This window comes from Hypanus sabinus, assembly GCF_030144855.1.
Source record: "Hypanus sabinus isolate sHypSab1 chromosome X2 unlocalized genomic scaffold, sHypSab1.hap1 SUPER_X2_unloc_3, whole genome shotgun sequence".
Classification (NCBI taxonomy): Eukaryota; Metazoa; Chordata; class Chondrichthyes; order Myliobatiformes; family Dasyatidae; genus Hypanus; species Hypanus sabinus.
Window position 1 is genome coordinate 616437 of NW_026779001.1, and position 25348 is coordinate 641784.

General features: G+C 51.8%; 1 protein-coding gene across 7 annotated transcripts in view; it reads right to left on the reverse strand.

The window, feature by feature from the left end:
• Positions 1-25348, reverse strand: part of LOC132385864 (serine/threonine-protein kinase SIK2-like) — a 127411-nt gene that overhangs the window by 70082 nt on the left and 31981 nt on the right. For all 7 annotated transcript variants that reach the window (XM_059958097.1, XM_059958092.1, XM_059958093.1 and 4 more), the window contains exon 2: positions 4985-5101. In XM_059958097.1, the coding sequence (XP_059814080.1) occupies positions 4985-5101 (117 nt within the window). The remainder of the gene's footprint in view (positions 1-4984; positions 5102-25348) is intronic.

A 25348-nucleotide genomic window follows, 5' to 3' on the forward strand; every position in this document is an offset into this window, starting at 1 on the left:
TAAAATTGTTCCAATCGTTCACCGACTGTAGCCTAACGCTTTTCCAATGACCGATGGCGTTTCACCTCTTTCCCATCGCTTTATTACTTCCACCTTATCTTCAATCGTAATCGTGATTATTTTCGAGAACAGAAACACTGCGGATTCAGAGCTTCTCCGCTGGGTCCTAATGTCCACCGCACCGAGACGGGTTAAATAAGGACTGGGGTTCCGCCGGGTCCTAATGTCCACCGCACCGAGACGGGTTAAATAAGGTCCGGGGTTCCGCCGGGTCCTAATGTCCACCGCACCGAGACGGGTTGAATAAGGTCCGGGGTTCCGCCGGGTCCTAATGTCCACCGCACCGAGACGGGTTGAATAAGGTCCGGGGTTCCGCCGGGTCCTAATGTCCACCGCACCGAGACGGGTTGAATAAGGTCCGGGGTCCCGCCGGGTCCTAATGTCCACCGCACCGAGACGGGTTAAATAAGGTCCGGGGTCCCGCCGGGTCCTAATGTCCACCGCACCGAGACGGGTTAAATAAGGTCCGGGGTCCCGCCGGGTCCTAATGTCCACCGCACCGAGACGGGTTAAATAAGGTCCGGGGTCCCGCCGGGTCCTAATGTCCACCGCACCGAGACGGGTTAAATAAGGTCCGGGGTCCCGCCGGGTCCTAATGTCCACCGCACTGAGACGGGTTAAATAAGGTCCGGGGTCCCGCCGGGTCCTAATGTCCACCGCACTGAGACGGGTTAAATAAGGTCCGGGGTCCCGCCGGGTCCTAATGTCCACCGCTCTGAGACGGGTTAAATAAGGTCCGGGGTCCCGCCGGGTCCTAATGTCCACCGCACCGAGACAGGTTAAATAAGGGACTTGAGCATCCGCGAATTTTGGTGTCCGCGAGGGGTCCCGGAACCAATCCCTTGCGGATAAGGAGGGCCGATTGTATCACAAGGAACCGAAGTTCAGGCGCAGGTCCTCGTTGAACCCCACTGGCCGCAGACCCCCAGAAGAAGCACAACCTTTCCTCTCTCTCTCTCTCTCTCCCCTCAGGCCAGCCTACCAAGTGTCCTCAGGTCCCACGTGCCCCAATCCTCTGGATTACCGTGAAGGACCCTGTCAGAAGCTCTACTGAGATCCATGCATACAACGCCCGCTGATGTGATGCATTAATCACCTTTGGCATTTCCTCAGAAAACTCTGTGAAGGTTGACGTGGCCAGCAGATCATCAGCCATCAGCTTCATCATCATTCTGAAATTCATTGACTTGCAGCAAGGAGTACAATGCAAGCACATATACTACAATGCAAGTACATATACTATAAATTGCTAATAAATACAAATGCAAAACAGGAAAAAAAGAGCAAACACGAGGAAATCTGCAGGTGCTGGAAATTCTCACAACAACACACACACACACACAAAGTGCCGGTGGAACTCAGCAGGCCAGGCAGCGTCTGCAGGGAGAAGCACTGTCGACGTTTCGGGCCAAGACCCTTCGTCAGGACTAACAAAGAAAAGTTAGTAAGAGATTTGAAAGTGGGGTGGGGGGGGAAATGCAAAATGTTGGGAGAAGACCGGAGGGGGTGGGATGAAGCTGAGAGCTGGAAAGGTGATTGGCGAAAGTGATACAGAGCTGGAGAAGGGAAAGGATCATGGGATGGGAGGCCTCGGGAGAAAGAAAGGGGGAGGGAGCACCAGAGGGAGATGGAGAACAGGCAGTGTGATGGGCAGAGAGAAAAGAAAAAAAAGGGGAAAATAAATAAGTCAGGGATGGGGTAAGAAGGGGAGGAGGGGCATTATCAAAAGTTAGAGAAGTCAATGTTCATGCCATCAGGTTGGAGGCTACCCAGCCGGTATATAAGGTGTTGTTCCTCCCGCCTGAGTGTGGATTCATCTTGACAGTCGAGGAGTCCATGGATAGACATATCAGAATGGGAATGGGACGTGGAATTAAAATGTGTGGCCACTGGGAGATCCAGCTTTCTCTGGCGGACCAAACGTAGGTGTTCAGCGAGACGGTCTCCCAGTCTACGTCGGGTCTCACCAATATATCGAATCTCTTACTATCTTTTAACGAAGGGTCTCTGCCCGAAACATTGACTGTACTTCTAATAGATGCTGCCTGGCCTGCTGCGTTCCACCAGCATTTTGTGTGTGTTGCAAAAAAAAAAAAGAGGATTTTTTTTGGGGCCAACTGGACTAATTCTGGTCCTGTATCTTACGGAATAATGAGGTAATCGTAAACACGAGGAAGTCTGCAGGCGCTGGAAATCCACAGTAACTCTCACAAAATGCTGGAGGGACTCAGTCGCTCAGGCAGTGTCTGTGGAAAACAGTGTCTCGGCCCGAAACGCCGATTATCTATTTGTTTCCACAGATGCTGCCTGACACGCCGAGTTCTTTCAGCGTTTTCTGTGTATTGACAATGAGGTCACGATCACCATTTTGTGATCTAGTAGCGGAAAGGAAGAAGTTGTTTCCTGAATCACTGAGTGCGGGTCCTAAGGGCCCTGCACCTCCTCATTGTTGGTAGTACCATGCCCCTGACTGTGAGGGTCTTTAATGATGGTCACTGGCTTCTTTCGACACTGCATCTTGAAGATGCCCTCAAATGCTGGGCGTGGGCTTCGCCGGAATCTCTTCTCAACAGCTCTGTGCTTTTCCAGGTGTAAGTCGATTCCATTCCAAAGAATCTCCTTCTTCCATTTACCTGCCGCTGACTTAGCACGCACTGGCCTACAGTTTTGTGCTTTGCTCAGAAAGGGGTTGAGCTCAAACAGCCGAACGCAATCCCTACACGCACAATTTCGAAGGAGCCCTTCCTCCAAAACCGAGAGTGAGGTTTCATCGATCTGAGGGCCGGGCCGATTTGGGAAAAGTCTGGGTATAGGCCTGGATGTAAGGGCTCCAGGCCCAGAGTGTATCAATGCGACAGGGCCCGGGGCCTTTGAGCGAGCGGCGACCTGCTCGGACAATCTAAGCGCCAGGCTGGACGGATTGAAAAGGCAACACCCAGAGGCAAGGGTCAGGCCGCTTCTGCTTTCTGTTCCGTGGCATTTGCTCCGCTGCCCTCAGGCCAAGGCTGTGGGCCTGATCCGGGCTCCGTGACGTTTTGTTCACTGTGTGATGAACTGAGGTCGAGGCTGTGGGCCTGCTCCAGGCTCTGTGATGTTTTGTTCACTGTGTGATGAACTGAGGCCGAGGCTGTGGGCCTGCTCCAGGCCCCATGAGGTTTTGTTCTCTGTGTGATGAACTGAGGCCGAGAGTGTGGGCTCACTTCCGCTCTGAATGCTGTTCATTAGCTTTTATCATTTGCACGATTTGTCTTTTTTTAATCTCTCTCTCTCTCTCTCTCTCTCTCTCTCTCTCTGCACACTGGGTTTTGTTTTCAATGAGTTCTTTCTGGTGTCTTGCTTTTGTGGGCTGCCTGTGAGGTGACGCATCTCAAGGCCGCGCAGCGTATAGTTTGTGCACTTTGAACTTTCAACTTTGAGCACATGAAGGTGTCAGTAAATAAATTAACACAGGGTCTCCTTCCCAGAGTCGCACAACCCTTCAACGCAAGCTGCAACCAGTACAAACGCGCCCAACAATTTTTTGGAACAAATATAGCTTTGTTTTTCTGAACCTCCCTGTCAAATATCGGGAAGTGAAAATTCTGTCAGTGACCTTTTGCAAACTCCTTTCCACACTTTGCTTGTTTCCTCATCCTGCCAAGAAGCTCTCGATATATATTTCTACTCGTCAGCAAGCCAAGCACCAGGAGCGGCAGCCACAAAAAGAAATAATGGTCCCAAGGGTAGTGTGGCCACAGGGCATCGTAATACCTCACCGGCCCAAGGCCAAGTACGTGAACAATTTCAGGACAGCCAGACAGAAGCGCTCATGGTGAGAACACGCAACACTGGAACACGAGACCGCAACAGCACGGTACAGGCCCTTCAGCCCTCCATGTTGTGCCGACCCATATATTCCTTAAAAAAAGTACTAAACCCACTCTACCCCATAACCCTCCATTTTTCTTTCATCCATGTGCCTGTCCAAGAGGCTCTTAAATACCCCTAATGTTTTAGAGACACCATCCCTGGCAAGTCATCCCAGGCATTCACAACCCTCTGTGTAAAAAACTTACCCCTGATGTCTCCCCTAAACTTCCCTCCCTTAATTTTGTACCTACGCCCTCTGGTGTTTGCTATTGGTGCCCTGGGAAACAGGTACTGACTATCCACCCTATCTATGCCTTTCATAATCTTCTAGACCTCTATCAAGCCCCCTCTCATTCTACGCTCCAAAGAGAAAATTCCCAGCTCTGCTAACCTTGTCTCATAAGACCTGTTTTCCAATCCAGGCAACATCCAGGTAAATCTCCTCTGCACCCTCTCCATCGCTTCCACATCCTTCCTATAATGAGGTGACCAGAACTGAACACAACACTCTAAGTGCGGTCACACCAGAGATTTGTAGAGTTGCAACATGACCTCTCTACTCTTGAACTCATTCCCCCGTTAATGAAGCCCAGCATCCCATAGGCCTTCTTAACTACCCTATCAACCTGCGCAGCGACCTTGAGGGATGTATGGATTTGAACCCCAAGTTCCCTCTGTTCATCCACACTCTTGAGTAACCGACCATTAACCCTAATGCTCAGCATTCTGGCTTGTCCTTCCAAAGTCCCAAAATGCAGAGAGGTCCCAGTGCAGAAGCCCACAAAGAGAGTTGGTTTGCAAAAGGATAGAACCTCTCATCACAGAATGCCACGGAAACCCCAACTCCCTCGCCCCCAAAAACCACAGCGAAACAGAAGTCAGAAACAGGCCAGAACGGTCAAGCGCACGGAACTAAGACGGGTAGACCCTAAACTGGACCTCTCCAGTTAGCATCCCAACCACTGTTTGACAACCCATTCGCAAAAATAAACACACACACACACACACAAAATTCTGTTGCCCTGGAAGCTCTCCTAGGAAGGGCAAGTAAGTAACTGCAACAGAGGCTCATTACCTGGTGCAGTTTGATGATATGCGGATGGTCTAGCAGTTTCATGATTTGTACTTCTCTGTAAATCTTCTCCAAGTTCACAGCGTCCAGTTGAGACTTGTCGATGATTTTTATTGCGACCTTTTGCAAAGGAAAAGAAGGACGTTAGGGAACGTACACACGGGAAGAGCAGCATCTATCATCAGACACCCCCACCACCCGGGCCGTCCCCACATCTCACCGCTGCCATCAGGGAGAAGGTAGAGGAGCCCTCGGACTCGCACCACCAGGCTCTAGAACAGCTTCCACCCCTCCACCACCGGGCTCTAGAACAGCTTCCACCCCTCCACCACCGGGCTCTAGAACAGCTTCCACCCCTCGACCACTACCGGGTTCTAGAACAGCTTCCACCCCTCCACCACCGGGCTCTAGAACAGCTTCCACCCCTCGACCACTACCGGGTTCTAGAACAGCTTCCACCCCTCCACCACCAGGCTCTAGAACAGCTTCCACCCCTCCACCACCGGGCTCTAGAACAGCTTCCACCCCTCCACCACCACCGGGCTCTAGAACAGCTTCCACCCCTCGACCACTACCGGGTTCTAGAACAGCTTCCACCCCTCCACCTCCGGGCTCTAGAACGGTTACTGCCCCTCAACTGTTGGGCTCGAGAACAGTCGCTGAAGGTTGTAAATCTAGACAGCCCCATCTTGGGCACTAGCCTACAAAGTTCCCAGGACATCTTCAGGGAGCATCTGAAAGGCAGGGTCCATTATTAAGGACCTCCAGCACCCAGGGCATGCCCTTTTCTCACTGTCACCATCAGGGAGGAGGTACAGGAGCCTAAAGACACACACTCAGCCATTCAGGAACAGGTTCTTCCCCTCTGCCATCAGGGAGGGGGTACCGGAGCCTGAAGGCACACACTCAGCGATTCAGGAACAGCTTCTTCCTCTCTGCCATCAGGGAGGAGGTACAGGAGCCTGAAGACACACACTCAGCGATTCAGGAACAGCTTCTTCCCCTCCGCCATCAGGGAGGGGGTACCGGAGCCTGAAGACACACTCTCAACAATTCAGGAACAGCTTCTTCCCCTCCGCCATCAGGGAGGAGGTACAGGAGCCTGAAGACACACTCTCAACAATTCAGGAACAGCTTCTTCCCCTCCGCCATCAGGGAGGAGGTACAGGAGCCTGAAGACACACACTCAGCGATTCAGGAACAGCTTCTTCCCCTCCGCCATCAGGGAGGGGGTACCGGAGCCTGAAGACACACTCTCAACAATTCAGGAACAGCTTCTTCCCCTCCGCCATCAGGGAGGAGGTACAGGAGCCTGAAGACACACACTCAGCGATTCAGGAACAGCTTCTTCCCCTCCGCCATCGGGGAGGAGGTACAGGAGCCTGAAGACACACACTCAGCGATTCAGGAACAGCTTCTTCCCCTCCGCCATCGGGGAGGAGGTACAGGAGCCTGAAGGCACACACTCAGCGATTCAGGAACAGCTTCTTCCTCTCCGCCATCAGGGAGGAGGTACAGGAGCCTGAAGACACACACTCAGCGATTCAGGAACAGCTTCTTCCCCTCCGCCATCAGGGAGGAGGTACAGGAGCCTGAAGACACACACTCAGCGATTCAGGAACAGCTTCTTCCCCTCCGCCATCGGGGAGGAGGTACAGGAGCCTGAAGACACACACTCAGCGATTCAGGAACAGCTTCTTCCCCTCTGCCATCAGGGAGGAGGTACAGGAGCCTGAAGACACACACTCAGCGATTCAGGAACAGCTTCTTCCCCTCCGCCATCTGATTCCTAAATGGACACTGAACCCCTGGACACTACCTCACTTTTTAAAAATATATACAGTATTTCTGTTTTTGCATGTTTTTTTATCTATTCAATATTCATAACAGATTTACTTGTTTATTTTCTTCTCTGCTAGATTACACTGCTGCTGTTAACAAATTTCACATCACCTGCCAGTGATGATAAACCTAGTTCTGATTCAGCCCCTCAACCTTCAGACTCTAGAACAGTCACTACCCCTCAACCTTCAGACTCTAGAACAGTCACTACCCCTCAACCTTCAGACTCTAGAGCAGTCACTACCCCTCAACCTTCAGACTCTAGAACAGTCACTACCCCTCAACCATCAGACTCTAGAACAGTCACTACCCCTCAGCCATCAGACTCTAGAACAGTCACTACCCCTCAGCCATCAGACTCTAGAACAGTCACTACCCCTCAACCTTCAGACTCTAGAACAGTCACTACCCCTCAACCATCAGACTCTAGAACAGTCACTACCCCTCAACCATCAGACTCTAGAACAGTCACTACCCCTCAACCTTCAGACTCTAGAACAGTCACTACCCCTCAACCATCAGACTCTAGAACAGTCACTACCCCTCAACCATCAGACTCTAGAACAGTCACTACCCCTCAACCATCAGACTCTAGAACAGTCACTACCCCTCAGCCATCAGACTCTAGAACAGTCACTACCCCTCAGCCATCAGACTCTAGAACAGTCACTACCCCTCAACCTTCAGACTCTAGAACAGTCACTACCCCTCAACCATCAGACTCTAGAACAGTCACTACCCCTCAGCCATCAGACTCTAGAACAGTCACTACCCCTCAGCCATCAGACTCTAGAACAGTCACTACCCCTCAACCTTCAGGCAGCGGATAGTGAGGTCAGCTGAGAACATCATCAGGGTCTCTCTTCCCGCTATCACGGACGCTTACACCACACGCTGCATCCGCAAAGGAAACAGCATTATGAAGGACCCCACGCACCCCTCATACAAACTCTTCTCCCTCCTGCCATCTGGGAAAAGGCACCGAAGCATTCGGGCTCTCACGATCAGACTGTGTAACAGTTTCTTCCCCCAAGCCATCAGACTCCTCAATACCCAGAGTCTGGACTGACACCTCACTGCCCTATTGTCCTGTTTATTATTTATTGTAATGCCTGCACTGTTTTCTGCACTTTATACAGTCCTGGGTAGGTCTGTAGTCTTGTGTAGTTGTGTGGTTTCTTTTTCTCTGTGTTATTTTTACGTAGTTCAGTCTAGTTTTTGTACTGTGTCAAGTAACACAATGCTCCTAAAAAAGTTGTCTCATTTTTACTACGTACTGTCCCAGCAGTTACGGTCGAAACGACAATAAAAGTGACGTGACTTGACTGAGGCTCTTGAATAAACTTCAAGGCCTCTCATCTTTTTGTTTCATGCTCATTATTTATTGCTATTTATTTATTTTCTGCATTTCTTTGCATTTCCCGATGCCTGCACTTTACCGATCCCGTTTACGGTCACCGTTCTATAGATTTGCCAAGTCTGCCCGCGGAAAAAGAATCCCAGGTGCTGACGCGCACGAACTCTGCCAATATACTTCACCCTGAACTGTGAGGAAGCCCGCCCATTCTGAACTCCCACTCCCCATGGCTCTCACTTTCCAACTTTGAAGACTTGTAGAAAACTAAACCGCTCGATGAATTTTAAACTCCTGTTGCTTCATCGGTTTAGGAGAAGGCAGGAAGTGCTGGAAGCACAGTCGGGTTGGTCACCAAGTGAAAGGAAAGGCAGGTTCTGTTGATAAATTGGTTGATTACTGTCACAGGTACTGAAGTACTTGGTCTGAATACCATTGATAGTGGAGAGTTCAATTCATTGTAAAGCTCTAATCATATGGCTCCGGTCACCCCCCCCCCCCCCACCCCCCCGTACACGAAGGATGTGGGGAGGGTGCAGAAGAGGTTTACCGGGGGCTGCCTGGTTCAGAGGGCATGTGCTGTCAGGAGAGGCTGGAAGAACTTGGGTCGTCTCCTCTGAGGGGAGATCTGATTGAGGTTCGCAAGACTATGAGGGGCACAGACAAGAGTGGGCAGGGAGCATCTTCGCCCCTCTCAGAGTTGAAATGTCTAGTGCCAGGGGGCATGCGCTGAAGCCGAGATGGGGTCGCAGGTTCAAAAGGGGTGTGAGGGGTAAGTTTTTTTTTTAAAAAACTCAAGAGTTGTGGATGCCTGGGATGGTAGGTAGAGGCAAATAGGATGGAGGCATTTACCAGACGTTTAGAAGGGTGTTGAGCATGAGGAAGATGGGGGGGGGGGGGGGAAGAGAGATGGTCACAGGGTAGGTAGGAGCCATTAGTGTTTTTAATTTGTTTTTTCAGCTGGCTCAGCACAACAGAGTGGGCTGACTGGCCTGCTCTACGCTCTACATTTGAATACTGCGTGGAGGTGGCACAAGGGGCGGGGAGGGGAAGGAAAGAGCAAAAGAAACAAAATGAATGCGGGAAGAAGCGTCACAGTCACAGCGAAAGTGGGCAACTCGCTCAGTGAACACCACACCGTCCATGTCCCCCAGCCTTTCCTGCCCTCTCTTCAAAACAACCACAGAACAGAGTTCTTCAAACAGCTTCATTCGACAAGGCTTTATCGGGTTAGACTGCGAGGTCGAGCGTCCACCTTCCCATGTCCAGCCAACGTCATAATCACCGTGATGCCCTGCTTGGCATTTACTCTGTTCCGTGTTTGATTTTCGTGCTGTTCTCTGCAAGCTGCCCGCTTGGGTGTCTGTTGAAGACGAGAGAGGAGAATTCTGCGCCAGACGTAGGGGAGATTTCTCTGTTGAGGAACACTAAGGTTGGGCTTGGGGTCTTTGGCGAAGAGAAGGTGCCAGAGAGAAGAGGTCGTGGGATTTGACACGGACCGGGATGGGATCAAAGGGGGATAGGCGAAGGTGGGGGGGGGGGGGGGGAAACCGTGAGGTCCAACTTGTAAACGTTAGACTTCCTCATTAAAACGGGCCCTCTTCTTTTAATTGCCCTTTCTTTACTAGCCCCTTACTCAAGTGAAGAATTACAAAGCTGCATCTTTCAATTGTACGCGGCGTTCTGTCTGTTACCTCCAGGCAGGGTAACGAGTCACGCAGCACCCACGCAAACGGGGGGGGGGGGGGGTTTCGGGGAGGGCTCGTGCCTCAACCCCACACGTTTGGCGTCGACGTCCCTCGACTCACGCAGCCGAGGAAACCAAACTGTTTCACCATACATTCAGGACCACAATTATCAGCTCCTCCATTCGTACACGGCTCGGCCCAACGTTCCACCCGAGCCTCCAGGTTAATTTAAAATTTGCAAAGATACATAAAACAGGCCGAGAGAGAGCAGAACGTGGGGGCGGGGGGGGGGGGGGGGGGGGGAAACGCCCTTTGGTCCAACATTCCTGACCTGACAATGATGCAAACTAACACAAATTCCATCGGCTCATGCAAATCAGCATATTATAATGGCTTATTTCCAAATTATAATGTGCTATTAGCATATTATGAGTTTATCAGCGCACTGCATTCCTGTTGCGACCTCACACACACCGAGATACAGATAATCAAACGCGCCCCTGCCAAAGCATGGAAGTGCGGAAGGATGGGGGAGACAGTGGATTTTGGGTCACAAATTATTACCGTTAATGAACAACTCCAAATCTAAATCCGTGTCAAATGGAACCCATTGGCGACACTCCCCTCTCCGCCCATGCAAGCTGAACGTAGTGTGGGGCATTTGAGAAGGTCCCACGTGGGCGGCTCACCAGACGACTGAGGGGCAGGTCAGATCCAGGAGGACTTGGCCATTTAGATGGAAATTACATCACTCAGAGGAGACAGATGGGACATAACGTGACTGAGCTGACAGTGTTCCAAGGGCATCGGGAATTGTCATCACTTGCCCCGTGAACACCACACTCCCGTTACCGACCCACACCGGGACGGACCGTTCAGTGAACACCACACTCCCATCCCACACCGGGACGGACCGTTCAGTGAACACCACACTCCCGTCACCGACCCACACCGGGACAGACCGTTCAGTGAACACCACACTCCCATCCCACACCGGGACGGACCGTTCAGTGAACACCACACTCCCATCCCACACCGGGACGGACCGTTCAGTGAACACCACACCCCCGTCACCGACCCACACCGGGACGGACCGTTCAGTGAACACCACAACCCCGTCACCGACCCACACCGGGACGGACCGTTCAGTGAACACCACACTCCCGTCACCGACCCACACCGGGACGGACCGTTCAGTGAACACCACACTCCCGTCACCGACCCACACTGGGACGGACCGTTCAGTGAACACCACACCCCCGTCACCGACCCACACCGGGACGGACCGTTCAGTGAACACCACACTCCCATCACCGACCCACACCGGGACGGACCGTTCAGTGAACACCACACTCCCGTCCCACACCGGGACGGACCGTTCAGTGAACACCACACTCCCGTCCCACACCGGGACGGACCGTTCAGTGAACACCACACTCCCGTCCCACACCGGGACGGACCGTTCAGTGAACACCACACTCCCGTTACCGACCCACACCGGGACGGACCGTTCAGTGAACACCACACTCCCATCCCACACCGGGACGGACCGTTCAGTGAACACCACACCCCCGTCACCGACCCACACCGGGACGGACCGTTCAGTGAACACCACACTCCCATCACCGACCCACACCGGGACGGACCGTTCAGTGAACACCACACTCCCATCCCACACCGGGACGGACCGTTCAGTGAACACCACACTCCCATCACCGACCCACACCGGGACGGACCGTTCAGTGAACACCACACTCCCATCCCACACCGGGACGGACCGTTCAGTGAACACCACACTCCCATCCCACACCGGGACGGACCGTTCAGTGAACACCACACCCCCGTCACCGACCCACACCGGGACGGACCGTTCAGTGAACACCACACTCCCATCCCACACCGGGACGGACCGTTCAGTGAACACCACACTCCCATCCCACACCGGGACGGACCGTTCAGTGAACACCACACCCCCGTCACCGACCCACACCGGGACGGACCGTTCAGTGAACACCACACCCCCGTCACCGACCCACACCGGGACGGACCGTTCAGTGAACACCACACCCCCGTCACCGACCCACACCGGGATGGACCGTTCAGTGAACACCACACTCCCATCCCACACCGGGACGGACCGTTCAGTGAACACCACACTCCCATCCCACACCGGGACGGACCGTTCAGTGAACACCACACTCCCATCCCACACCGGGACGGACTGTTCAGTGAACACCACACTCCCATCACCGACCCACACCGGGATGGACCGTTCAGTGAACACCACACTCCCGTCATCGACGCACACCGGGACGGACCGTTCAGTGAACACCACACTCCCATCCCACACCGGGACGGACCGTTCAGTGAACACCACACTCCCGTTACCGACCCACACCGGGACGGACCGTTCAGTGAACACCACACTCCCATCCCACACCGGGACGGACCGTTCAGTGAACACCACACTCCCGTCACCGACCCACACCGGGACGGACCGTTCAGTGAACACCACACTCCCATCCCACACCGGGACGGACCGTTCAGTGAACACCACACTCCCATCCCACACCGGGACGGACCGTTCAGTGAACACCACACTCCCATCCCACACCGGGACGGACCGTTCAGTGAACACCACACTCCCGTCACCGACCCACACCGGGACGGACCGTTCAGTGAACACCACACTCCCATCCCACACCGGGACGGACCGTTCAGTGAACACCACACCCCCATCCCACACCGGGACGGACCGTTCAGTGAACACCATACCCCCGTCACCGACCCACAGCGGGACGGACCGTTCAGTGAACACCATACCCCCGTCACCGACCCACACCGGGACGGACCGTTCAGTGAACAACACACTCCCATCCCACACCGGGACGGACCGTTCAGTGAACACCACACTCCCATCCCACACCGGGACGGACCGTTCAGTGAACACCACACCCCCGTCACCGACCCACACCGGGACGGACCGTTCAGTGAACACCACACCCCCGTCACCGACCCACACCGGGACGGACCGTTCAGTGAACACCACACTCCCATCCCACACCGGGACGGACCGTTCAGTGAACACCATACCCCCGTCACCGACCCACACCGGGACGGACCGTTCAGTGAACACCATACCCCCGTCACCGACCCACACCGGGACGGACCGTTCAGTGAACACCACACTCCCATCCCACACCGGGACGGACCGTTCAGTGAACACCACACCCCCGTCACCGACCCACACCGGGACGGACCGTTCAGTGAACACCACACTCCCATCACCGACCCACACCGGGACGGACCGTTCAGTGAACACCACACTCCCATCCCACACCGGGACGGACCGTTCAGTGAACACCACACTCCCATCCCACACCGGGACGGACCGTTCAGTGAACACCACACTCCCATCCCACACCGGGACGGACCGTTCAGTGAACACCACACTCCCGTCACCGACCCACACCGGGACGGACCGTTCAGTGAGCACCACACCCCCGTCACCGACCCACACCGGGACGGACCGTTCAGTGAACACCACACTCCCGTCACCGACCCACACCGGGACGGACCGTTCAGTGAACACCACACTCCCATCACCGACCCACACCGGGACGGACCGTTCAGTGAACACCACACTCCCATCACCGACCCACACCGGGACGGACCGTTCAGTGAACACCACACTCCCGTCACCGACCCACACCGGGACGGACCGTTCAGTGAACACCACACTCCCATCCCACACCGGGACGGACTGTTCAGTGAACACCACACCCCCGTCACCGACCCACACCGGGACGGACCGTTCAGTGAACACCACACTCCCATCATCGACGCACACCGGGACGGACCGTTCAGTGAACACCACACCCCCGTCACCGACCCACACCGGGACGGACCGTTCAGTGAACACCACACTCCCATCCCACACCGGGACGGACCGTTCAGTGAACACCACACTCCCATCACCGACCCACACCGGGACGGACCGTTCAGTGAACACCACACTCCCATCCCACACCGGGACGGACCGTTCAGTGAACACCACACTCCCATCCCACACCGGGACGGACCGTTCAGTGAACACCACACTCCCATCCCACACCGGGACGGACCGTTCAGTGAACACCACAACCCCGTCACCGACCCACACCGGGACGGACCGTTCAGTGAACACCATACCCCCGTCACCGACCCACACCGGGACGGACCGTTCAGTGAACACCACACTCCCGTCACCGACCCACACCGGGACGGACCGTTCAGTGAACACCACACTCCCATCCCACACCGGGACGGACCGTTCAGTGAACACCACACTCCCATCCCACACCGGGACGGACCGTTCCCCCCCCCAACCCTGTAAACACCACACACTCCGATCACCAGATATTCCCCTCCCCCCCCCCCCCCCCCAGTCTTTTCTACTGTGTTTTTCTCTACACTGTAGTCGCGAAGACAACACACTTTCAGAGCCCTCCGGAAGTCTGGGTTTGTTTTTAAAAAAGCAACCTCATAAATATTCGAGTTGTGCTCACCGGTGGGGGGGGGGGGGTGAACTCATGAGACACTGTCTGCTGTAGGAGCAAACACGAGGAAATCTGCAGATGCTGGAAATTCAAACAGCAACACACACGGCCTGGCATTTTGTGTGCGTCGCTGCCTGCCGCAGGAATTATTTTCTCTCTATTCCGACGTGTGCTGAGCAACAGGGTCTTCCGGCCCAACAAACCACAGTGCCCAGCGGCCCTCCCATCTGCAGCACTCGGCTCATGGCTGTGACAAACCGGGATGTGCCTGGACCTTTGTGGGAGATCCCTGACTGTCACAGGAAGAACACGAAGCTCTTTGCATCTCCAAGCTCTGACAGCCTGAGCTGTCACAGCATCACCTCAACCACTTACAGTAACCGCGTACAGTGGCTTGCTCGACTCAGCGGTGAAAATTCAGTGCAATGGAAAAAGAAGGGAGATCTGTAGCCGTTTTGTGGTTGCAGAGATTACTGCGCCAACAGGGTCGGTGGTGCGGCCTGAAACGCTGGGCCGGGCTGAGGAGGTCAGGGTGTCGGGTTTATGAGGCGCGGAATACGCCGTTTCGGCTCTCCTCCGCGACGTCTACCCCCCTCCTCCCAAATCAGCGGGCTGGCCTGCTCTCTGTGAACAGGGTGACTTTCATCTCAAGTCAAGTCGCTTTTTATTGTCATTTCAACCATCAACCGCTGGTACAGTACACAGTAAAAAAGAAACAATATTCCTCCAGGACCCTGGCGTGACATGAAACAACACAAAACTACACTGGACTATGTGAGACAGCACGAGGCTACACTAGACTACATAAACAATGTTCCTCCAGGACCCTGGCGTGACATGAAACAACACAAAACTACACTAGACTATGTGAGACAGCACGAGGCTACACTAGACTACATAAACAATGTTCCTCCAGGACCCTGGCATGACATGAAACGACACAAAACTACACTAGACTATGTGAGACAGCACGAGGCTACACTAGACTACATAAAATAACATAAAAACTGCACCAGACTACAGACCTGCACAGGACTGCACAAAGTGCACAAAACAGTGCAGGGCAGTACAATAATTAATAAACAAGACAATAGGGACAGTAAAGGACAAATTTCAATATAATAATAAATGATGTCGATGCTACCTTAGACTTTGGGTATTGAGGAGTCTGATGGCTTGGGGGAAGAAGCTGTTACATAGTCTGGTCGTGAGAGCCCGAATGCTTCGGAGCCTTTTCCCAGACGGCAGGAGGGAGAAGAGTTTGTATGAGGGTGCGCGGGGTCCTTCATAATGCTGTTTCCTTTGCGGATGCAGCGTGTGGTGTAAGCGTCCGCGATAGCGGGAAGAGAGACCCTGACGGTCTTCTCAGCTGACCCCGCTATCCGCTGCAGGGTCTCGCGATCCGAGAAGGTGCAATTCCCGAACCAGGCAGTGATGCACCCAGAGTAATAGTAGTGATATTTCATTAGTAACATTGCTGGGGAAAAGGCAGGTCGGTGGAGACGAGTCCATGGCCAGATCAGCCGTGATCTTATCGAATGACGGAGCAGGCTCGACGGGTCGAATGGCCGACTCCGGCTCCTGTTTCTCACGTTACTGTCGTGTGCGCTCGGACTTCCAGCATCTGCAGGTTTTCTGCTGTTTCGTCAATCTGCTTTGCCGAGTGAAAATGGGAAGGACCCGCACCCAACTTCTCGTCAGACTGGATTTTTGCATTTGTGATGTTCAGGGGATAATCTCCAAATGCACGACGTCTGCTGTTGAAATCAATGCTCGTCACATTCGGGGAGCGAGTCCCCTCTTCCTAAAGCACGAGTGCTGTGGATGTCAAACCACCAACTGCAGGAAAAAACTAGAAAGATCCAGCCCCGAGCCAGGTCCGACCGTACGTAACCTGCCTGTTCTCCCTCCGGAGGGGCAAAGGGCAACTTGGGAGGGGTGAGGGCCCCTTGCGCATCAACGTGGCCATGTGAGATGGGTGGAGAGATAAATGGATGTTTTTCCATCTCTATTTACCGTGGAGAAGATCGTGGAAGCAAAGGAATTCAGGGATGTCTCTGAGCATTATCTACAATACAGAGGAGGAGGAGTGGACAGCCTTAAGGCACATGAAGTCGGATAAATCCCCAGGACCTGACCGGATGAACACTCGGATATTGCTCGGGGGGGTGGGGGGGGGTGCTGAATGAAGGAACTACAATGGTCCTGGTCGAGAAATTGAAGGAGGGGATTCAGCTGACTGGAGGGGGCAGGCGTATCAGCAACAAGCCAAGTAAAGCCCAGCTCTCCCTTAGGTGCTCTGGTTGTAAACACAAACAATGCGTTTCACTGTATGCTTTGACGTAGGTGCAATAAATCTATTGGGATCGGAATCGGATGTGGATCATCTATATTAACAATCTGGATGTGAATGGGGGTGACCCGGTCCATATCGAATCTGAATCGGGTGTGGATTGTTATATTAACAATGTGGATGTGAATGGGGGTGACCCGGTCCATATCGAATCTGAATCGGATGTGGACTGTTATATTAACAATGTGGATGTGAATGGGGGTGACCTGGCCCATATCGAATCTGAATCGGATGTGGATCATCTATATTAACAATCTGGATGTGAATGGGGGTGACCCGGTCCATATCGAATCTGAATCGGGTGTGGATTGTTATATTAACAATGTGGATGTGAATGGGGGTGACCTGGTCCATATCGAATCTGAATCGGGTGTGGATTGTTATATTAACAATGTGGATGTGAATGGGGGTGACCTGGTCCATATCGAATCTGAATCGGATGTGGATTGTTATATTAACAATGTGGATGTGAATGGGGGTGACCCGGTCCATATCGAATCTGAATCGGATGTGGATCATCTATATTAACAATGTGGATGTGAATGGGGGTGACCCGGTCCATATCGAATCTGAATCGGGTGTGGATTGTTATATTAACAATGTGGATGTGAATGGGGGTGACCTGGCCCATATCGAATCTGAATCGGATGTGGATTGTTATATTAACAATCTGGATGTGAATGGGGGTGACCCGGTCCATATCGAATCTGAATCGGGTGTGGATTGTTATATTAACAATGTGGATGTGAATGGGGGTGACCTGGCCCATATCGAATCTGAATCGGATGTGGATCATCTATATTAACAATCTGGATGTGAATGGGGGTGACCCGGTCCATATCGAATCTGAATCGGATGTGGATTGTTATATTAACAATGTGGATGTGAATGGGGGTGTCCTGGTCCATATCGAATCTGAATCGGGTGTGGATTGTTATATTAACAATGTGGATGTGAATGGGGGTGACCCGGTCCATATCGAATCTGAATCGGGTGTGGATTGTTATATTCACAATGTGGATGTGAATGGGGGTGACCCGGTCCATATCGAATCTGAATCGGATATGGATCATCTATATTAACAATGTGGATGTGAATGGGGGTGACCTGGCCCATATCGAATCTGAATCGGATGTGGATCATCTATATTAACAATGTGGATGTGAATGGGGGTGACCTGGCCCATATCGAATCTGAATCGGATGTGGATTGTTATATTAACAATGTGGATGTGAATGGGGGTGACCTGGCCCATATCGAATCTGAATCGGATGTGGATCATCTATATTAACAATCTGGATGTGAATGGGGGTGACCCGGTCCATATCGAATCTGAATCGGGTGTGGATTGTTATATTCACAATGTGGATGTGAATGGGGGTGACCTGGCCCATATCGAATCTGAATCGGATGTGGATCATCTATATTAACAATGTGGATGTGAATGGGGGTGTCCTGGTCCATATCGAATCTGAATCGGATGTGGATTGTTATATTAACAATGTGGATGTGAATGGGGGTGTCCTGGTCCATATCGAATCTGAATCGGATGTGGATTGTTATATTAACAATGTGGATGTGAATGGGGGTGTCCTGGTCCATATCGAATCTGAATCGGATGTGGATTGTTATATTAACAATGTGGATGTGAATGGGGGTGACCTGGCCCATATCGAATCTGAATCGGATGTGGATCATCTATATTAACAATGTGGATGTGAATGGGGGTGTCCTGGTCCATATCGAATCTGAATCGGATGTGGATTGTTATATTAACAATGTGGATGTGAATGGGGGTGACCTGGCCCATATCGAATCTGAATCGGATGTGGATCATCTATATTAACAATCTGGATGTGAATGGGGGTGACCCGGTCCATATCGAATCTGAATCGGATGTGGATCATCTATATTAACAATCTGGATGTGAATGGGGGTGACCTGGCCCATATCGAATCTGAATCGGATGTGGATCATCTATATTAACAATCTGGATGTGAATGGGGGTGACCTGGCCCATATTGCTACATTCTAATCCTAACCTTAATACCCCCACTGTGCCCAGCCACCGGGTCTTGCACCTTCTTTGGGTTTTCATTTAAGCCAACTGCCTAGAAGAGTGGTAGGAACAGAGACCACCACTGTCTTCAACAGGCAACTGATTAGGCAGAGGGAGAATAACTTCAAAGGAAGGGACAATCAGAATCAGATTTAATATTTCCGTCAAATGCCATGAGATTTATCTGTTTGACTCCATGTGTTTTCTCTCCCCCGAGTGAGTACGCCTCTGTGCCTGATATTTTGAATTACCTTACTTGCCCTTTTTGGATGTCTGCCTGCTGCTTTGAACATCTTGCCCCTTGGCCCCAGAGGAACTCTGCCTCGCCGAGCCGTGCCCCCGTACGGCTCGAAGGCTAAGTAACCTCGGCTTGATTTTCATTTGATTTGTGGCAGCAGAACAAAGTTAAATAGTTAAATTTAAAATAGCGGCGAAGAAAAGAAATAATAAAGAAGTTGTGAAGTAATGTTGAGGTACTGTGTACAATACTTAATAATAAAAACTATAATTTATAGTAAGTAGTGTCTGTAAAAAAAGAAAATTAATTGAAGTCAGTTGTCCAAAAGACAGGAAAATAACTGTTTGTTGTCCATTCAGAAACGTGATAGCGGAGGGGAAGATGATGTTCTCGAAAGAACAGGTCAATGGGCTGACAGGGCTTCCTGTTGAGCAGAAGGGCCCCCCCCCCCCTTCTCTTGTAATGGTCCCTTGCCCCCTGATATTTCCACACACTTGCTTTTTGATCCCTGCCTTGAAAGAAAAGAAAACTCTATCTGTAAACTCTCAAGGTCGCATACGGAATGGGCCGTTGAAATGCCAAACTCCAAATAAACCACTTCAGAGTATCAAAATTATTTAAAACACAGGAAGAGAAAAACTATCATTTGTTGGGTTCTCTTTTTGTTTTGGTATTTCAGCAATTCAGATCCACCCGGCCTGTATTCCAACACTTAAAGACCTCCTGGTCTAAGACCGCCCGAGTAGGATGCGTTCAAGTTGACAAGGCCGCAGCCCATCTGAACACCGGACGTCAGAATAAGATCACGGCCGATCTGACCACGGACTCATCTCCACCTCCCTGCCGTTTCCCCGTCGCCCGCATTTCCCCTACTGTGCAAAAATCCATCGAACCTCATCTTAAATACATTTACTGAGGTAGCCTCCACTGCTTCACTGGGCAGAGAATTCCACAGATTCACCACCCTCTGGGAAAAGCAGTTCCTCCTCATCTCCGTCCTAAATCTACTCCCCTGGAATCTTGAGGCTATGGAGGGACTCAGCGGGCCAGGATAGGTCTACCTCTGGAAAAGAGTGAACAGTTGACGTTTCAGGCTGAGACCCTTCCCCTTGGCCTGAAACGTCGACTGTGTTTTCTTTTACCCTCCCCTATCGACGCCGCTTGAGCTCAGTCCCTCCGGCGTTCTGTGAGAGCTGCTCTGGGATTTTCCAACATCCACTGACTTGCTTCTGTTTGTCAAGGATTGCTTCTCCCAACCGGGAATTCCAGGAGTCCAAAAGCAAAGAGAAACACTAGTAAACTCCCCCAGAATTTTAACATGCGTTCTACGCGTCACCTTCGCAATTAATGTCCCCCCCCCCCCCGTCTCTCAGGGCACGTCCCCACCAAGAGTGAACTCGGCCTTTTCTCCTCGGAGCGACGGAGGGTGAGAGGTGACCTGATAGAGGTGTACAAGATGATGAGGGGCATTGATCGTGTGGATAGTCAGACGCTTTTCCCCAGGGCTGAAATGGCTAATACGAGGGGGCACAGTTTTAAGGTGCTGGGGAGTAGGTACAGAGGAGATGTCAGGGGTGAGATTTTTTACACAGAGAGTGGTGAGTGTGTGGAATGGGCTGCTGGAGACGGTGGTGGAGGCGGATACGATAGGGTCTTTTAAGAGACTCCTGGACAGGTACACGGAGCTCAGAAAGGTAGGCTATGGGTAACCCTGGGTAATTTCCTAAAGTAAGGACATGTTCAGCACAGCTTTGTGGGCCGAAGGGCCTGCATTGTGATGTAGGTTTTCTACGCTTCTAAGAGGTTCCCTGTCAAAGAGTCCCTGGATTGTGTTTCTTTAAACAGCCTTCCTTTCAAGCAGCAACTTGACCGATAGATCGGAAACACCAGACGGAGAGATGTGGTGACACGTTCAGCCGCGGGACAGAGCACCGCAGGGAGCATCAGTAACGGCCTAGCAACCCTGCCCAGCCGTAAAGTGGACAACAATAATCATCCGCTCAAAAGCGTCCCTTCCCAAAGGCAAACAAAACAGTAATAATGAGCAGACGAGAACCCCCAGTTCAATAACACATTCAAGCGTCATAACCGGTGCACACAGACTCTGCAGTATATGTTCACAAAAGCACAAAGCTATTTAACGGCTCCTTTCTGCTTCTGGCGGGAGTACGGATACTTATCAACATTTAGTACGAGAAGTTCTGCAGCCACCGCTGCAATCATAGTCACCCAGCCGTAAAAAACAGCAACAGGGAAATCTCAGGGCATGGGCTTTGTGTTCACAGCACAAGACCAGAAGACACAGCAGCAGAATTAGGCCGTCTGGCCTATCGAGTCTGCTCCGCCATTCAATCATGGCCGATCCTTATTTCTCCATCTCCTCCTCAACCCCAGTTCCCGGCCTTCTCCCCGTAACCTTTGATGCCGTGTCCAATCAAGAACTTGTCAATCTCTGCCTTAAATACTCCCAACGACCCGGCCTCCGCAGCTGCAAATGGCAACAAGTTCCACAAATTCAGCACCCTCTGGCTAAAGAAATTTCTCCGCATCTCTGTTTTGCACGGATGCCCCTCTGTCCTGAAGCAGTGCCCTCTCGTCCTAGACTCCCCCACCATGGGAAGCAACCTTTCCACATGTACTCTGTCGAGGCCTTTCGACATTTCAATGAGGTTCCCCCCTCATCCTTCTGAAATCCAGCAAGTACAGACCGAGAGCCATCAAACGTTCCCCATATAGTACGTACACAACGCTGGAAGGACTCAGCAGGTCAGGCAGCATCCGTGAGAAAAGAGTAGCCAACGTTTTGGGCCGACACCCTTCTTCCAGCGTTGCGTACGTATTCTTTGATCCACAGCATCTGCAGTCGTATTTTTGTGTTCCCCGTATGATAACCCTTTCATTCCCAGATTCACCCTTGTGAACCTCCTCTGGACCCTCTCCAACGTCATCACAGCTTTTCCAAGATGTGGGGCTGTTCACAGTACTCGAGGCAAGTCCTCACCAGTGCCTCATAAAGCCTGGGCATTCGGCTTTATCCTTGCTCTTGTATTCTAGACCTCTTGAAATGAACGTTAGATAGATAGATACTTTATTCATCCCCAAGGGGAAATTCAACATTTTTCCAGTGTCCCATACACTTATTGTAGCAAAACTAATTACATACAGTATTTAACTCAGTATAAATATGATATGCATCTAAAATCACCCTCCCAAAAAGCATTCATAAATAGCTTTTAAAAAGTTCTTAAATAGTTTACTAAAGTGCATTGAGTGGTAACTTAAGCTCAGTCCTAACCCCGGCACTTTAACATGTCTTGTCCCTCTTCACCGTGGGGTAAAAGTATAAGTATGACAGAAAACGTGGAAACCAGAAGACAAAAGGATGACAGTTAAAAGCAGAGTTGGGTTTTTGTGCTGGCGTTTGAAGGTGTCCCGTTAGCCCGCAGTCCCCTGTGGCTTCAGGAGTTGAGGTCTGCCGTTTAGCAGCTCAGTTCAAAGAAAGCTAACCTGCCAATTATCTCCGGGAGGGAGGTCATCTGGACTTTCAGAGACCGGCCAGGGATCATAAAGCGAAAACGATTCTGCGACGGTCCCGGAGCAGTGAAAGCTTTAAATGTAAGGGGGAACTTTAAATTCAGTTCCGAGAGGTACAGGAAGCCGACGCAGAGTAGCTAGGGTGGAAATGACGTGCCCCCCGGGTTTTGTTGGAAGTCCGGCCACTGGTGTTCTGAATGAGTTGCAGGCTGTCAATCGCTTGCTTTGGGTGGCCAGGTTAGAAAAAGAAAAATGTGCACCTTCAATAATCTCGTCTAGTTGATAAAAAGGCCAAGGATTTTTTTTCCAGCATTCGCAATTGACAGGAGCTTTTCGCAATATCTCCCAAGTGTGGAAACGTTGCTCTGACCACTCGCTTTCTTTACGTGGGATTTAACATTCAAATCTGAATCGAGGATAACACCCAGGCTTGTGGGGGGGGGGGGGGGGGCGCAAGTTCAACAAGTTTAATCAAGAAGTTTATCTCTCCCAGCTTTGGGATCAGCCAGTGTTATCTTCACTTAGTTTTAAGGAGATTATTACTCATCTGTTTGTTTATTGCAGCCAGACCAGAAGTCAGAGGAGATAGGGTGTTATCGTCGCGCTCTACGAAGATATACAATTACGTGTCATCTATGCAACCGTGGAAACCAAGTTTCTTCTCTAAAGCGTCTCCCAAGGGGAGCGTGTATAAGAGCAGGGGACCCAGACAGCGTCCCCAAGCAACGCCAAAGGGGGTACGCCACATATCACGGACAAAACTCGCCTCCAGCACAGCTAAAAATAAGGCTCCCTCTACGAGATCGGAACGAAACCAACTGAGGGCACGGCCCACAGAGGACAGCCCAGTTCTGTAGGTGGTCAGGCAGCACTTGGAACGACGAGAGTTCGAACCGAGGGTCTGCCGAGCCCAAGGTCCTCGATGCCCCCATGCGAGACTTTGAGAATATTGTTCCCAATCAGAAAGTTGAAAGTAACTTTCTCAAGAACCTTGCCCAGGGAAGGAATGTACTTTATAGTCGCCAAACAATCGACACCAGAGCGTACAATCATCGCGGTGGTATTTGATTCTGCGCTTCGCGCTCCCTGAAGTACAAATCGAAGTAAAAACCATAAAAATTTAAATTATAAATCATAATTCGATACAGGCCTGCATCTCACTTGTACCTTACTATCGCTTGGCTTTTTGAAGCGGGGGGGGGTTTGACAGCCAGAGTTTTGAAGGCTACTGCAAGAACTCCGGTTTCGAGGGACCTGTTAATAATTTGTCTAATAGAATTGGAAGAGTTTTCAAAGAGACTATGAAGACAGCCCTCAGAAAGTGTGACAGCAGGTTTACTCTTTGTAGCAATCTTCTGAATCGGAAATACTTCTAAGTTTTGCCATAGTCACCGTCTTTTACAACTTGACTGCAACGTTACCAGTGTTTACAGCTGCACTCTGCCTAATGGAAGTAAATTTCGCTGATAAAAATGCGTTGCAAGTTCCTCACATTTTGCTTGACCGAGGACGTGACAGGTTGGGGCAGGATTCAACGGTCGGTTTTTACGGGTGAGAACAATACCCCTGAATTCGCCACCGTCCCCCCACCCGCCAGCCCGGAACAACCTTGGGAAAATGGGTTCTTCTTGTGGAGGGTCGAACAGCGCTAAAGGAGCTTAGCTGGTGAAAAGATTTCACTTCAACCCAAGGTGGGAGGCCGCTGCGTTTAATATATTTACCGCGGGCCAGGTAAACGAGCCCAGCTCGGGGAACTTGAGCCGCGATTCGGCGTCAAGAAAACACTGTAATTCCGTCTGTGGTCTTGGCTGCAGGCAGGAGGGGCATCAGAAACTATCAAGGGGTAGTGGTATCGGACAGGGGGCAGGATTACCAGAGGGGGCCTGGCCTCCTGTGTGCCGGTGAGACGTGGGGTAAGATCGGGAGACTGCTTTGCTGAGCGCCTTCACTCCGCCCGCCACTAAACGCGGGATCTCCCAGTGGCCGCGGGCTACTCTACCGCGGCGATGAAACCAAGCTCGGGTTGGAGGAGCTTATATTCCGTCTGGGTCGCCTCCAACCTGATGGCGTGAGCACTGAATTTCAATCGAACCTCCCCCCACCTTCACCAATCCCCACTCTTATTTCCCTCCCTCACCTCATCTCTTTACCTCCCTCCCACCTTCTCCCCTTCCTTCCCAGTCCTGATGAAGGGCCTCGGCCCGGACTGTCGACTGCACGCTCTTTGCCACAGATACTGCCTGGCCTGCTATGTTCCTCCAGCAAGTTGTGCGCGAGACATCAGTAACACTTCGCCCTTTCTGTCATTACTAAGTGTCAGGTCGAGGGTCGGGCCCAGGACAGGCTGGGTGGGATCTAGGCCTGTCCAGTAAGTTCACAACCTCAGCTGTCACGGAGTTGGCAAGCCGAGGGATTACGAAGGGGAACATTGAACTCACCCAGAGATGAGAATTCTGTCAAGAGTGCCACGTAACAGAGGAAAGGAGTTAGACTCACAGAGTCACGGAAAATTACAGCACAGAAACAGGCCCCTCAGACCATCTGGTCCTTTCCGAAACCGTTTAATCTGCCCGCTCCCACCGACCCCTCCCACCCGTGTACCCATCTCTTAAACGCCGCAATCGAGCTGGCATGCACCACACCCGCTGGCAGCTCGTTCCACACTCCCACCGCCCTCCGAGTGATGGAGGCTTCCCCTTTTAAAAACTTCTCACCTTTCACCCTTAACCCGCGACCTCTGGTTGTAGTGCCGCCCAGCCTC